Source organism: Notothenia rossii (assembly GCF_949606895.1).
Source record: "Notothenia rossii genome assembly, chromosome: 12".
NCBI classification, from domain to species: domain Eukaryota; kingdom Metazoa; phylum Chordata; class Actinopteri; order Perciformes; family Nototheniidae; genus Notothenia; species Notothenia rossii.
Genome location: NC_136911.1, coordinates 18,456,285 through 18,472,962, shown reverse-complemented (window position 1 = coordinate 18,472,962; position 16,678 = coordinate 18,456,285). Strand labels below are relative to the sequence as shown.

Here is a 16,678-nt window from a genome sequence, read left to right as displayed (position 1 = left end):
GATAATGCTAAGGCCTTACCTATGCTGAGCAGTGATTATCTGCAGGAAAAGTCAGCCATTAGTGGTGTGGCTGTATATCAAGCCAAGCTGCTTCCTCTCACTCTCGATTAAACTCCCCGCTGTGTTCAGGAGCTATTTGTTACCATTTCTTTCTTACAACATTGGGCTCTCAGATTGAACATAATGGCCATGCATTGCTGTTGCCGACCTATTTATCCAGAAATTACAGTAAAGTGGCCTTTTAGTAACCACTTAAAAAAGGAGCGGTTCTTCTCATTTTGTAACATGACAAATACAGTATAACTGCTACTTTGCCATCTCATTAATGAGGGACTGGACACTCGTATTGACAACCTGGTCTCCAGATTCAAAGTCTATCTGAATATAAATCTTTGCAAATCAAATGGATTCCAGCATACCTCCCACAGATATCAACACCACACAACCCTGCTTTCTTGTGTACAAGTAATGGGGACATTATTGCAAGACAGTGTTCAAAACCCTTAAAGGGGGACTCAACAAATTATATGTCAAGAAAAGGCAGTCAGGGAATCAGTTTAAGTTCAAAAATCAAAAACCATACAGTATCTATAACAGTTCATGCAATGAAGGTTAAAGACAAATCCAATCAATTTAGATAGTCACACTTAGGACCTATAAAAGTAATTTTACATTCCAGAGCATGCAATGGCATGCAGTGGCATGCTCCGATGCCCCGTTCCACACACTCGCGAACAAAAGGTCGCTCATTTAAATACAAGTCAATAAACCACTTTTGCTAGAAAGGGCAGGCCCGTTTCCCCTACAGCTTGTTTATTCCCTCACTTCCTGCCCGACAGGGAATGACCATCCCTCTTTTTATTGATGGCTCTCCCTCTCTGCCCCACCTCACACCTGGCTGAGATTTATTACTGATGTGGAGCCTGCAATTTAATCTTTCAATGAGGACCTATAAGAAGGACATAAAAAATGCTTCAACAAGACCTCTGCACCAGGCCCAACAAAGAGAGATTCAATCACCTGGCTGGCCATATGAAATGCACCAGCGTACTAGTGATAGCGCGACACACTTTGTTGAATATGGTTAGGTTTAAATGCTTTTCAATTTAGCTGTTAAATGCATGAAAACGTGAAGAGGACTATAAAAAAAACCAGCAAACTTGTCTAGGAAAAGGATAGCCAATGTTTTCAAAAATACTTGAGGAGGGGCTGACTGCAAAGCCGGCAGGTAATTAACTTTGACTGCAAGATCACAGGTTTTATAACGTCATAACTTTGCAGTCCATTCAGTGACCTAGATTTAACAGGTGACTGCACGCAGGGTCAAGCAAAATGGAAACCAATAATCATATCATCCATAAAGCATGTCTAATGTAGTAACTGACACATCAATACTGCGATCAGTGAGATGCATAATATGGCACACAAGTGCATGTATCAGCAAGCATGGCACTTGACTATATTTTTTATATTGAATTAATAGAAATTATATAAATATGTCTGAATGCTGATAAACAAACTGCAGTATAGGTGTGGATTTAGTAAAATGTGAATAAAGGCTCTTCTTTAAAATACTGATACCAGATCTTATCTCTAAATTCATCTAGAAAAAGTATTGCCCAACTAATTCACTGTCAAATTCCGGGTTATTTGAAAGGATTGCTCTCCTAGAGGGTTTGCATGAGGTATGCCAGTGATTCAGCCACTCGTTAGAAAATATTAAGAGGTTGAGGGCCTTTACAATTCTAATGTATGTTGATGATGAATGTTGCAGGAAATTCAGGAAAGAACATCTGAAATAAAAGCTAATGACGCCCATTCATCTGTCCTGCCAAAGTAATATATTTCATATATTTTGTCCTTATGGGTAATGGACGAATTGCCTGGATAATATTTCCAAACTGTGTGCAAATGCGACAATCAGTATCACTTATTACCCTGGTCAACATTTTCCATTTGTTCCTTGACATTGATGGGCAATATTGTGGGGGATCTGGGAAGAAAATTGCATTCTGCATGTTGTGTCAATATCACTATATTGTTTAATCAGGTGTGATATGAGGAAAGGGAGTCAAGCCTTAACCCTAGTTTCTAAGATCAATAACAATCATGTACATTCATTTGATATATGTCAAAAATCATTCTATACCATGTTATTAGGTATGCAACCTCACATGGAAACACATATTTGTGATGTATGATAAATATGCTAGTTGTCATGCATCTCAATGTGTCAGATTGTGTACAGGTAACAACATAGTTATGTTGTGAATGCATCTTCAAAATTGCAGGTCATATGGGCATAGCAGTGAATACAGATGCAGAGGGTAAAAACGGTTTATATTTGTCGTCAAACAACCTATGCTATATCTGGAAATCTATCCCATATGGCTGCCTCTCCCTTTCACATACACAACCACACATTTCTACCTTGTCTGTGGTTGCATATCTAGCTGTATAGCTTTCTGTGTATGTGTGTGCATTTTCCCACCATCCTTATTACCTGACAGAGGCATGACACAACCCAGATAGCAAGCTTCAACCTGTCAGCAGCCAAGAAATAGCTCGCAAGCCAATATCGATCAGCTATAATAAGCTGGCAGCATTTGACACAGCGTTCTCTTCCTATCAGCAACTCACCAGTGGAATAGCTTGGAAAACCTTACCATGCAACGTGCCGTGATGATGTGGTACGGCATGGCACAAGCCAGACAATGAACTAACTTGGAGACACCTATTCCATAATAATGACAACTTACTGTCACCACACTACTGGGTTGGTAGGACAGTGGTTGCATGGTTGTTTGATTGAAGGGTATTTTCAGACCTAATAATGAAGAGCAGCCTAAAAATAGATTCAAGACAGCAGTGGGTCCAATGGATACAGATAGTCAAGTATAATAAATGTCCGAAGAAAGGACTAGGAAACTATTGCTCCTTTAACAAAGTGCAGGACAAGATGCATACTTATGGTGGTGAGTTATACTCGGAATCAGACTTCAGCACGAAAGATCATCTGGATGTTTGTTGTGTGTAGCAAAAATACAGAAATATATAAATGTGGAATCCTCACTGTCCAAAACAGGACAGATACACAAAGCAGACATACTGTATACATGTTCAAGAACACGAAATATCAAAAAGGCTATTTAATTGAAGTTGGACTTTACATGACAAAATCAGGAAAGATATTTAACTGAATGCAAAAACGAGAACAACAAGAACACTCTGACTCTTTCAGAATGTTCACTGATCTGTGAATGTACTTGCTGGTGCAAGGTTGCTGGGCTGTTCCAGGAACAATGTTGGCTTGCTATCAGCAAAGAGTCGTGGCCACCATATGCATTCCTGAGAGGAGCTCCACATAATCCCGGCTGCAGAAATCCAATTACAGCATTTTCTACAGAGGTTGGTTACATTCTCCCCTGAAATCACTCAAATTAATCAATATGCGTGTTTACTGCATAGCCAATGAGGGACCATGTGCTGCAAATCATGAAAGGAACAGGGTACACCCCCCTCTCTCAGAGCCAAAAATTCCCTGCACACCACAATCACTATCCTAAGTATGTTACTATTCCACAGACAGTATGCTTCAGCCAACATTCTTCTCATTTGCACCAGTATTTGTGTAGCTCAAGCTAATAGCATTTTTCAAAATTAGCAGAAGAGTAATAGTCTTTCTGCTTGATATTTGTTTTGACAACACTCCTAAAAAAGGTGGAAATGATAGGTTATGGCTTAGCATCTTGTAATGTCTAAAGCATGTACATAAAAAAGGAATAAATCCTGGCCTCATTGTTTAACAGTCTTGAAAAACTCATGCAAACATAATTATTCAAACAGATGGTGCGTGTTCTGATGGTAACAAGATTCCTATTTCACTTCCGACACCACTACCTTTTTCTTTTTATAGCTGCCACGTCAACTGGTACCCTGAGCAGTGCATCTTGCTAATTATGCATATCATGAAAAATGGAGTGTAAAGACGGTCTCAAAATAACCGAATCATCATATGTCTCTTCAGTTCGGCTCTTAGTCATTCTACTAATATTTTATGTTAACCAAATTTGCTTTTGGGTTGACATTATGTTATAAGTTAAGCATAATTGATATGCCAAATGCATAGTCTCTACTTTTTTTTTTTTAACGTATTGTGACGAACCGTATCGGTAAAAGAATAGACATTAGTTTTATTTATTTCGTAAACATACTTTTTTGCTTTGGTTTACTTACAGTGGCAACTCTTCCATTGAGCCCACTGGCTGTTTTGCAGTTTGGAAAAAAAACTTTGACCACCTCCCGATAAATGAATATTTTTCATAATTGATTACCATTGTTAGAGTAATGGAATATATAATTAGTATCAGTTAACTTTCACTTATAACTAATGAGGCCTATTCTTTTTTATAATTGCATTTGCATTCCTTTCTCATTTTAAATGTTGCAGTTATGAATAATTTGCAGGTGCCTCTCCTGGGTACTTCTATTGAATAAAGTACAAATTAGAAAAATATGCTCCGAGTTGTAATATTATCCCTTTATTGTCAGTCAAAGGATAACCACATACAAACACCTCATTGCTCATAAATACAAAGTGATCATTTATTCAAAACAGGAGCCTTCCCGTATTACAAAGTACACTAATCCAGCATTTTGTGTTGATGATTATTAGAACTGAACAGTTTGATGAGTTTTCAATATAGTGTTGTTTAAATGAAAAGGGTAACATATGATGTAAACCAGTGGTTCCCGAAGTGTGGGGCGCGCCCCCCCTGGGGGGCGCAGAGGCATGACCAGGGGGGCGCGAGAGACCAGGAGGAAAAATGGTTATTAAAAAAAAAAAAAAATCTTACTTTGTAAAATTATTGATTCGAAAATAATATGATACAGTACTATTACGTCTGGGTCTCTGTGTCTCATTAAAGTTTTGTGTGTGTGTGGAACGAGCCATTTTGTGTGTGTGCACGAGCGAGAGCGCACCGGTACCGGAGATCATAGTTGTTAGCTTCTGGTGCTAGCGAGCTACGCTAACGGATATAAAGAGTTTTTTCAACAACAAAGTGGAGGAGAGTCCTCTCCTGTCAGACTGAGAGGCTCAGTGAACTAAAAGGACTCTGAGTGTTTAGATAGTTAACTTTAGTCTAAGTTATCTCAGTGGATCTCAAACGTTTTGGTCACTATTAAAGGTGGGGTAGGTAAGTTTGAGAAACCGGCTCGAGATACACTTTTTGTTATATTCCATGGAATGTTCTTATTATCCCGATAGCAATGAATATCTGAAGTGCTTTGACAAAAAATACATAAAAAAATGTCATCTGTGGAAGCCGTAGTACTGTAAAAAGCACGACCAATCATCTGAGCCGACCCGGCTAAAATAACTGGATGGCCTACCTGCCTGTCAGCCTTCCATCTGTGCACTAACTTATCTCGTGCCCTCATTGGTCATGTGCGCGTTCGTGTGTGTTGGAGGAGGGGCTCTGTGAGGAAGTGGCAGATTTTTTCCGGTTGTGTAATTTCAAATTCTAGCGCACTCGAGCTGGTTTCTCCAAAATGACCTACCCCACCTTTAATGTAAACAATTATTTCCGAGACACACGTTTATATGATCATTCTAGTTATAAAAAAATAAAAGAATAAATGAAAAACAGGTATGAAATACTATTAAAAGGGCGATTTGTAAAATATCCATAGAGTAAAAGTAAATCTGTTTACAGTTCTGTTTCATATGGGTGTTGAGAGATGTATCCATAGATCTCTTCATTTTGCTCTCAAAGTGCACCAGATTGATGCTTTTAACTTCAATATTTAAAAATAAATCTTCCCGGGGGAGCTTGCCCCCAGACCCCCCTATGTGAGGTCCACACACCACCTACTGTATAAAAATAGCACTTTACCCCTGCTTACACCTATATGCCTCGAGCCTTCATCCTAACTGTCACAATGTGTATTTGCGTGGGGATTGTTGCAGTAGAAATTTCCACTGTAGCGCCTGGTACATTAATGGGAAACCCTAAATGTTTGAGCACCCTCTATGAAACGTTTAATTATTTAAAAAGGAGTGCGTTAGATAGATGTTGATTCAGCACTACAAGAGAGACTTCATTGTACAGCAGTGGTCTCCAACAAGTCGATCGCGATCGAGTGTGTTCGGGTAGATCGTGCACCGTTAAAAAAAAAGTAACAAAAGAAAGAAAAGTAAAACAATTAATTGTTTGTTGTTTTTAGATGTAAGCCTATCATCCACCACCCCATTAGCAGGTGCCACTTGATTGACGTGTCTTTGAGACATTCCTTGTCGCTCCCGAAAATAATAGACTGACTTCAAGTGATGCTGCATATTTTTGAACTCCCTGCACTTATGGTAGATACCAACTACAACAAAATGAACATATTTTACCGTGATTTAATTGTAATAGACGTTTCAAAATGATGCCGGAATGACTACATACTGATACCGGTTAGTAAAAACGATTAATTAATGCTTTGACAAGAGTGCAGACAAAAATGGAGATCGGATCGATCAGGCTAAGCTAACGTTGTAGCTGCTCTGTCCGGACTCACAACAACATGATAAAGACACAGATACAACAGCGACTGAATTCGCCATGACACAGATAGTCTGTGGTTGGTTCATGTTTAACTTGTGTCCAGTTTCTGAACAGATACGAGGAGTTGTGAGCTCTGAGTGCTAACAGCTAACGGCTGATGTTTTGGTTTTCTGATTCACTGTCGGCTGAGATCGGCTGAGATCCTCACCGCTGATTGGCTACCGCGCGAACGCGTCATTCGCATCCGGTGTGAACGCACCAATGGTTTATGCACGGATAAAGAATGTTGTTAGAATTTAGAATTTGTAAGAATTGTGTTAAAATAACTAGTTGTAATGTTAATCTTAAATGTTGCACTTGCATGAAGCTTCAGTGGATAAGCCTGACAGTTATCTGCTCACTGCAAGATGTTATTTTTTTCTTTGTTGTTGTTGCGGGCAACAAAATACTCATTCACTCAAACAAATGGAAAATAAGCTACATACATTTATATGAAGGAATGAATGAAACTTAAAATGATAGGTATGATGTAAATATATATATTTATCCTTTTTGACATGTTAGTTATGTTGTGTTCTTGGTTTAATCAAATTGGAAGTTGCACCAAATGATTTGATGTAATTCAGATGCAATTAGCCGACATAAAAAGGCCTCATATTGGAAGTACTGTCTGGGCTGTCTTTTTCACTCAATTCTGCAATAGGTAGATCTCGCCTTTCACCAAGGCCGAGGTCGGGATCTTGGGCTTACAAAGGTTGGTGACTACTGTAGAGGGTTCGTCATTTTCTTCTTCAGCAGTGGGTGACAGATTAGGACAAACATATTCTATTATAATGCAATCACAATCTGTATGCCAGCGTATCATGAATTCCCTACAGAAAGGGAACATATATATTTTCTCACAGCAGTATTTGTTGCAATATGTGTATGCGTGACATGTTATGTGTGAGCAGAGGGTTTTTCTTGGCTCGGTCTACAAAGTAAAATATTGTGAATCCTATTATAGCTAGCCTATATTGTTGCAGCAGTCCCATCTGCATCTCTGATCGCTCCATGCCGAAAGCAAAAGAAAATATCAACTTTCATGGTGCTTATGAATGACATAGTTGTTCACTGGAATTGTCATGTCATCTGCCTAATAGAACAAAACTAACAATCTAGTACAAATGATGCTGGGGCTCATATGAATGGATTGCAAGAGATTACAGGATTACAAAGCAATAGAAAACAACATGGATAATAAATGAACAGAGACACAGAACAGCTACTTTTGTTGCAGGATTCCCTATTGCTATCTGAAGAAAACACAATGCATTGCAATGCACAGCGTTTCATTAAAACAAGGGCAATCCAGGAAGCACAAGTTTCCAGGGATCACCTGAAGGCAAGAACGTCTTAACCAAACTGCTGGCGGGCAAAAGGCCCACAGTTAAACTCCTCTTTCATTTGACTCAACAGAAAAAGCAGTTTTCTGTATTTATTGTAGAAAACAATGCACGCTTGGTGGCTATCTGAGCTTGATTTTAAATGTTTACGAGTTGTACGTTTTAAATTAAATACGTTTGTAGCCAACTGGTACCCTGAGCAGTGCAAAGAAACAGAACGTTCTCAAGTTGACTCAAGTTGTTGTAAAGAGTTTCATCCCAGAAGGCTTGATAAGTCTGACTATGTATTGCTCTGCAGCCTCATGGCTGAGAGAAAGAGCAGCGTTGTGTGGAGCAATTTCACAACTGGCAATTAAAACTTAGCGAACTGTGATGTGTGCAAGAAGACAGTTCGCTACTCTGGCCACTTTGTATTGTTATTTTTCATGTTTGCACTTTAAATTTGCAAAAGTAAAACGTTTATTTGTCTATAAAAACTGTCCTGTCTGTATTCATGAAAATTAATTCAGATTTAGTATATTTATGATGATTTCAGCTCAAAAATCATGTCATGCAGCTCTCCCCTATATGAAAGTACATAAGACGCTTTTCATTTTAAAAAGTATCGGTATCGGCGATACTGGCCCTGAAATACTTGGTATCGGATCGAATCCAGATTTTGTGGTATCACCCACCCCTAAAGCATACCGGTAGTTTCTGTGGACCTGTCTGCCCGTTTTGTGAGTGCACTGCGCGCGTGCGCACTTGTGTGGCATTGTTTGGGATGACCAAATTAAAATAGCATCCCCCCAGTAAAAAAATCCCCACTACACCACTGCATCCATTTCCAACCTGCTATCAAAGGCTTTATACTGAAATCAGTCCAACGTAATTTCCGAAGTAAACCACTACAAACTATAATAAAATCATTATATCACTTCTATATTTAACTGTTTAAACTAAGTCAAAAACAGAAACCCTGAAGGCAACAACCACTCGAAGCCTATGCAATGTTTCTGATCACATGACAAATACATTTCCATGAACAGAAATGCATTCCACAAGAACCAAGCAGCCCCAGCCCCCACACAGTAGATGGGACAAAACCATGTCATACATACTTTCACATATCCTTTGGTGGTATGGTGACCATCACAGTATAATAGCACGGCGGCTATCCACAACAGAAAATAATGTCCTACCTTTTGTAGTGAGGAGACGTGTGTCGAATCAGTCATCCAGTCCAAAGTTCCATCTGTGTGCAAACTAAGCATTAGAAACCCTATCCATATACACACCTTTTTTTTTGTTCGTGTGACACAATTTCTAAGGTTCCACAGCATGTTAGGAGAGATTTATTGTGTGATGAAAATGCATACCATTCAAACATACATGAGATAAAGGATTTGTGATGGCAAGGTCAGCAACAAAACAGCATAGCATAAATTAGAAAAGAGCGATATAGAATAGAATAGGATATAGAGTAGAAGAGTATGTCCATTGTCTGTGTATATGTACACACCCTCAAGCACATCAGACTGGGCAATAGGTTATGTTTGAAATTATTATTATACTAGTATGTTAAATGTTTTCAAGGTCACATAAATGCATTTCCAAATCAATACCTTATCTTGATGCAAGTGCTTACAATCTACTTTAAAGGTCCTTTAAAAGGTGCTTTTCTGGTTATTACCCGTCCCCTTGTGTGTTATGTAGCTTTTTATGCATGTAAGCCGTCTGCAGAGTCACAAACCCTCAAAGTACACCCTGTAGCGATTAAAACTAACATAAAAAATACCTGTATATGCTGCCCCATAACGCCTCGTTGGAGATGTATCTTTTTTCATTGTTTACTTCTTGGGTATAGTGACGTATTTGGGTATAGGGATGTATCCTAACGTGGACCAATCCGCGGAGCCGTTACGTTACGTCCACGGAGCCGTTATGTTTGGACCAATACGCAGACTTCCTCTCACACACACACACTCGGCGGGACCTTGCGAGGCTCGCTGCTGCGAGGAGTGGGACAGTGTAAGCTGGCTCACTGGTGTGGGGTTGGCGAGACACCGCGGAACTCAGCCTGAGCACACAAACAAACTCCCAGCCAGGCTGCGGCTGTGTGTGTGTTTCGGGCTGGGTTTCGCAGACGGCCACTGGGCTCACAGGGACGTCCTAAGCGGCTCCAACAAGCCGTTTAGGACAGAAAGTGAATACACATGCTACAGTATACAGAGATGCTGTGTGAGACACCAATGTGAGTTTGGAAAATTGCACAATATAAATCTCTTTTAGTAGTGTTTCCCCTACCATTATCTTGGAGGGGAGCTGCGACCCGCCAATGGAGCCCCGCGCCCCCCCTGAAATTAAAGGTGTGTAAAACATATATATATATATATATAGCACCAAATTGCAACTAATCTATATCTACTGTCACTTTTCACATTGAACATATGCTCTTTTATTAAATGTGTGTAAAGTTGTGAGTTTAGTGTTTTTGACCCTGAAACACTGATGCATTAATCAATAACAATAGTCCACAGCTCCTCTCTCTGCTCCAGAGGATTTAAAATATATATATCCCAATGCCACCTCGCTCGCGAGTAGGATGTTTTGCACGCTATAATATTGACCCAATTCCGGCTCCAGAACGCATCATCTCCAAACAACTCCACCACCATCTCCAAACCAACCAGCTTTTGGACCCCTTCAGTCTGGTTTTCGTCCCCACCACAGCACAGAAACGGCACTCATCAAAGTCCTCAATGACCTCCTCACCTCTGCTGACACCGGTTCCCTCAACATCCTCATCCTCCTCGACCTGAGTGCAGCCTTCGATACCGTGAGCCACACCATCCTGCTAACCCGACTCCAGGATATCGGTATTGAAGGTACTGCACTCAGGTGGCTCCAGTCCTACCTCTCCGACAGATTCCACTCCATCTCCATCAACAACCACTCCTCTGCCACAGCTTCAGTCATCCAAGGTGTTCCCCCCCTCTTCATCATCTACATCCTCCCCCTATGTCAGATTCTCCACCAATAGCCTACAACCTGGACTTTCACTGTTACGCTGACGACACACAGATTTACCTCAGCACCAAATCCCCCCCCCCCCACATCGAATCCTGTCTGACTGCAATACAATTCTGGATGCAACACAACTTCCTCAAACTCAACAGCAATACAACTGAACTCCTCCTCATCGGCTCCAAATCCACCCTCAGCAAAACCCCCAACCTGACAGTCACCATTGATGGCACCCCTGTTTCCGCCTCCACCCAGGCACGCAACCTTGGCGTTATATTTGACCCCACCCTCTCCCTCGAGCCCCAAACCCACCCTGCAGCTGAGAGACTAATTCACGCCTTCATCTCCTCCCGCCTTGACTATTGCAACTCACTCCTCTACGGCATCAGCACTACATTCTTCAATAGACTCCAAAGTGTCCAGAACGCAGCCACCAGACTCCTCACCCACACCAAATCATGGCATCACATCACCCCGGTCCTCAAAGAACTCCACTGGCTCCCCGTTTCACACCGCAACCATTACAAACTCCTGGTCCTCACTTACAAAGCCCTCCACCATCTGGATTCCCCCCCCCTACCTCACTGACCTCCTCATCCTCTACCAACCACCCCGGTCCCTCAGATCCACCTCAGCCGGTTTGCTTTCCATCCCCAAGGCCAAACTCCAGAGCTTCGGGGATAGAGCCTTCTCTGTGGCAGCCCCGAAGCTCTGGAACTCCCTCCCCCAAGACCTCCGTGAGTCTGAGTCCCTCACCCTGTTCCAGTCCCGCCTCAAAACCCACCTCTTCAACTCTGTATCCATAAGCCCTCTCAACTAACTTCCTCCTGACTGCTTTTCTGTTTTGTTTTGTTTCTTTTTGGTTTTGTTTTGTTTGTCTACCCTCCCTCCCAAATGTAAAGCGTCTTTGGGTTCAAGAAAAGCGCTATAGAAATATAATTTATTATTATTATAATATGGGACCTTTAATACAATACTGCTGTGGTCGTACTATCAACATACATTTCCACTGACAGTCAATAAATCGTAATCAATTATTGCCCAGCCCAAATGCACTCAAACACAAACACACACACACACGTACGTAACCAACAGCATAATGACCAGCACGGCGGCTGTTCACCAGACATTACACAGTGCATCAGAAACAGGCCAGGAAGCCTCAACAACACAGCTCAGAATTAAACAAAATAGCCATTTCCTACCCTTGCAGTCACAAACTCTCCAGGCGATAGTCATGTCCAAAACACAGTTTTCTCCAGGAATACACGGACATTGCGACGGTATTTGAATCTGGTCCTCTCCCGTCTTGTTCTGTTGGCGATAAAATAGGCTATATTTGTTCAGAGCACATGACAGGTAAAATGTGTTGTCTCCGTTGCTTTAAACTTGTTTTGAAAAGTGTAATTCTTAGCTTTAAATTAAATAATTTAAGTAAGAAATAAAGTTAAAGTTACTTTTATCATGGTTGCTTTTATGACCTTTCATCCACTTCTTCTCACATCTGTCATCAGTGGGGTGAGCACACCTATTAGCTAGCTGTCATGCTCCTGCGCAGTTTAATTTAATTACCTCCTGTCAATTAAACTAATGTAGATAGCTAACCTTACAGCTCATAATACCCGGATAGCCTACGTCTATTTCGGTAGCGTTTCTTTCCTTTTTTTAAATCACAAAATACTGATATGCTATAGCCAAAATAACGCAGTGTTCAAACAGTGCAAGGACAACGCAGACAGCTGAAGGGCAGTCTCTTCCTGCAAATGAGGAAATCCCAAATTGCACAGCTGCAATGTGCAGCTCCAATTAGGAAGTGAAATGCATGGTCGTTCCCTCGTTTCTTTGTTTTGTCTGCTAATAGCAAACGTACAGTTGCATTCACTGAGGACAATTACCGGTATACATTATAACATTCAGGATAACAAGCATGGACATGTTAATTATGAGTAGCTGTAATAATTGTTATGTTATATGGAGATAACAAAGTGGAAAGCAATGCATATATTGACTTTCTGCTGTAAAAATATAATCTTCACAAAGTTTCCCCGATACATAATAATATTGCTTTACCTGCCCCACTTTCCTATCTATCTGAGTAAATACAGAGTTTAGTTTGTACTTACAGTAGTATTATTGCCAGGTTATTATTGTTCACAGTGTTTATGTGGACAATACATAATCTACATTTCAAATTGTGTGCTCATTGCATAAAATGTTATGGGAGCTAGTAGTCACCCATACAAGGGGCATGCACCAAGAAATAATTTTCGAACATTTGAATGGCAATGAATAATGCACCATGGGTGAGAATATCATAATGCAGTGCTATGCTTGTGTGAACTGGGCAATTTGAACTGAATCACCAATTACTCCCAATACGTTTTTGCTAGTGTCTGCGTGTCTTGGGTTATTTTTAACTGTAGCCTATCCTATGGAGAATTGTTTGCAGCATCTCAAGTTTCCTTATTCTCTCCCTGGTTGCAATTACCCTTGAATTTCACAGGAAATGTGTCCATGTGAAAATGATAGACTAATCTTTATGTGTGGGGAAAACAACAAAAAAGGCTGAATTATAAAAAAATAGTGTAATTCAGGTATTCACTTAGCCATTAGTGAGTGCTAGGCGGCGGCTAGAAAATATGTTGTTCAGGGATAAGTAAACTGGAAAAAGAGAAACTGCCTTTACAAGCCGTAAAGTGTTCCGCGTTGGAACTGAACATTGTCATTGCACATGAATGGTGAACCATTAGTGGCCCAATATAGTTGTACTACAAAGGCTTCTTAGAATATGATTGCAGGAGAGAATTTTTTTCTGAATTCGTCATTATTATTAAGTCAGCAAACTGACACCCACACAGTTTCCCTAAAGTGTAGAATTAGAATAATTTCCATGCATGATATGAAAGCTTTTCTGAAAGACAAAAAATAACCATGTAATCTGGAGCTAGCATGTCACAATACATTTATTTAATATCCAAAGCAACTTACATTTTGCGCAAGAAGATGCAAACTCAAAAAGTAAGAATCCTACAAGTACAGTCACTTGTAATAAGTTAATTCTGTGGTAAAGAGGGCATTTCTTTATTTTTATATTTGATTCGGCCAAGGTTGAGTAGAATCAGGTTTTCAGTTTTTTTGCTGTCCAGATTTCAATAGGAAGCAGGTTCCAACATTTTGGAGCGAGGATAGCAAATAAGCGTGATTGTGTTGAGATGTACCTGGATCCCACTCGCGTGTTCTCTATTTAGCATGGTTACTTTATATTCCCCTGCTACAGTGCTTTAAATATCTGTTCTTGTCACCTGGAATAAGACTCCTGTTCAACAGAAATTCCCATGTTATTGATAAGAAGGCAGAAATCCATATCCATATATGGTGATGATTACATTGCATTAGAGCCCTTAAATATTTAAAAAGATTTGAGTCGTACGACTGATCTCCCCGGGGGAGGTAAACATAACTATGTCAATAGGCTTTCTGCCATCATCCCAGAATGTGTTTGTCTTGCACAAAGCAAAGAGAGTGGCTGGTCCTGGATCTATATTAACAAAGATGTTTTCTTTGGCTGTTGAGTGTTGTTATTACAACTGTGCCGAGAGTCATCTGGTCACAGACCTCCGCTGCCAGGTGAAGTATTACAAATAGTTCTTGTGGAGTATTTCCCTGAGGTTTACAGTCTGATCTATGCCACTTTGAGAGCTCCTTTCTCAAATACGACAACATTTTAGAGCATGCATGAATAGAAACGGGTCCAGGATAGATAGAAGAGTTATCACCACAGTGTAATTGCACAGAGAGAATACATCATTTATGAGAGATTTAGCCTCATTAATCTGTGAAACGCTCTGAAAGTACGATCATTTTATTTTTTCTCATGACTTAGTGTTTTGCAGCTCTTTGGCGGGACATGATTTGCTCTTTGATTTTCCTTGACACACTTTGTGAAATAGTGTTCTTTGACAGTTCTTCCCTAGTGCTTGCAATGCATCATTATATGTGCCAATGTTTGCACTCAACCTGTCTTATTCCTCTTTTGTCTTGCAGCTGCACACTGACCTCGATAGTGGGGACAGTGGTGTGAAGTACACTCTCTCGGGAGATGGGGCTGGCTCTATTTTCACAATTGACCAAACAACAGGGGATATCCATGCCTTAAGGAGCCTTGACAGGGAGGAGAAGCCTTACTACACCTTACGCGCCCAGGCTGTTGACATCGACACCAATAGGCCCCTCGAGCCTGAGTCAGAATTTGTAATTAAGGTTCAAGATATCAACGACAATGAGCCAAAATTCCTGGAGGGTCCATATACAGCCAGTGTCCCTGAGATGTCACCAGTAGGTCAGTAACCATCCGAATATATATATTCTGTTCATCAAAGATAGAGACGCTTACTTGTTTGGACTCCTTTGCACAGAACGTTTTATTTTCCCCTCTTTAACCACAACACAAACGTTTCCACAGCATCACAGATACAACCAGGGGGGCAAAGATGCTCCCCTCAGATTTTGACATTTCCGAGAACCAGTTATTCTTGGTGTGCCCTGAGTGTATTTCACAGCTCTGTCTTTACCGCCCCCCCTGGGACACAGATCAAGGTAATTCGCTGGGAGAGTGGTTCCTCTTGATCTGAATGGCAATGAATCCCTCAAAACTGCCAAATCATCAGTCTCTAGGGAACGGGGAGGATGGAAAAACAACAAAGTCTGGTCCCAGTGAAGCCTCAAAATTATAAACTGCTCTGAAATAGTTTACCGAAGAATCAGAGAAGCTTTCAAGCGTATCAAAAACACATAGAGTACAGGGATTATGTAAAAGAAATACCAACAAAATATATTAAGGAGATCCTCTACTAGTTGACAAAAAGCTTATTAACTTCCATGTAGGTAATCTTATTAATAATGTTATGCACATTTTACCGAAATTGAAACAAATAGCCTTTGAGAAAGAATATTTTAAAAATGAATTATAAGTTCTTAAAAAATAAACCATAAAGATGGAATATGAAAAAGTCACTAGGCAAGGCAAGGCAAGTTTATTTATATAGCACATTTCAACACAAGGCAATTCAAAGTGCTTTACAAAAATGAAAGACATTAAGAGCATTAAAGGTGGGGTAGGTAATTCACTTCAGAAACACTTGTTGTTATATTCAATGGAATGCTCTTAACATCCCGATAGCAATGAATACATTAAATGCTTTGACAATAAATATAAATAAATATTTCATCTGTAGAAGCCGTGGTGCTTTAAAAAGCAAGTCCAATCATCTGCCTCGGCCCGCGGCAGATCATTGGATGGCCTACCTGCCTGTCAGCCTTCCATCGCGTGCACAAACTTATCTCGTGCCCTCATTGGTCATGTGTGTTGGAGGAGGGGCTCTGTAAGGAAGTCTTAAGGAAGGGGCAGATTTTTTTCGGTTGTGTACTTTCAAATTCTAGCTTACTCGAGCTGGTTTCGCCATTCTTACCTACCCTACCTTTAAGAAACATATTATGATATGACATTTAAAAACACTAATTTAAAAGCAACGATATCAAATGGCATTTAAAAACAATAATATAAAAGACACATTAAACAATATTTCATGAAAACCATGGCAACAATATCAAATCATTTAAAACGCAAAAGCTCTTGTGTAGTGTTACAGGAAAATCTGTTACAAAACAAGACTAATGGATAATGGGTTCAGAAATATTTTGTACCCTCTCCCATAACTGTTAAAACCTTAAAATATC

General features: G+C 40.2%; 2 protein-coding genes across 2 annotated transcripts in view; one reads left to right on the top strand and one right to left on the bottom strand.

Annotated features, from left to right (window-relative positions):
- The window catches only part of LOC307026123 (cadherin-6-like), a 572,233-nt gene extending 559,531 nt beyond the window's left edge, over positions 1-12,702 (bottom strand). Inside the window, exons 1-3 of the mRNA XM_079661270.1 lie at positions 12,400-12,702; positions 12,148-12,256; positions 9,118-9,170 (exon numbers count right to left, since the gene is read on the bottom strand). The gene's annotated coding sequence lies outside the window, so the exon portion shown is untranslated. The remainder of the gene's footprint in view (positions 1-9,117; positions 9,171-12,147; positions 12,257-12,399) is intronic.
- The window catches only part of LOC307026121 (cadherin-12-like), a 91,662-nt gene that overhangs the window by 35,084 nt on the left and 39,900 nt on the right, over positions 1-16,678 (top strand). The window contains exon 3 of the mRNA XM_079661266.1: positions 14,987-15,281. Coding sequence (XP_079517392.1) covers positions 14,987-15,281 — 295 coding nt within the window. The remainder of the gene's footprint in view (positions 1-14,986; positions 15,282-16,678) is intronic.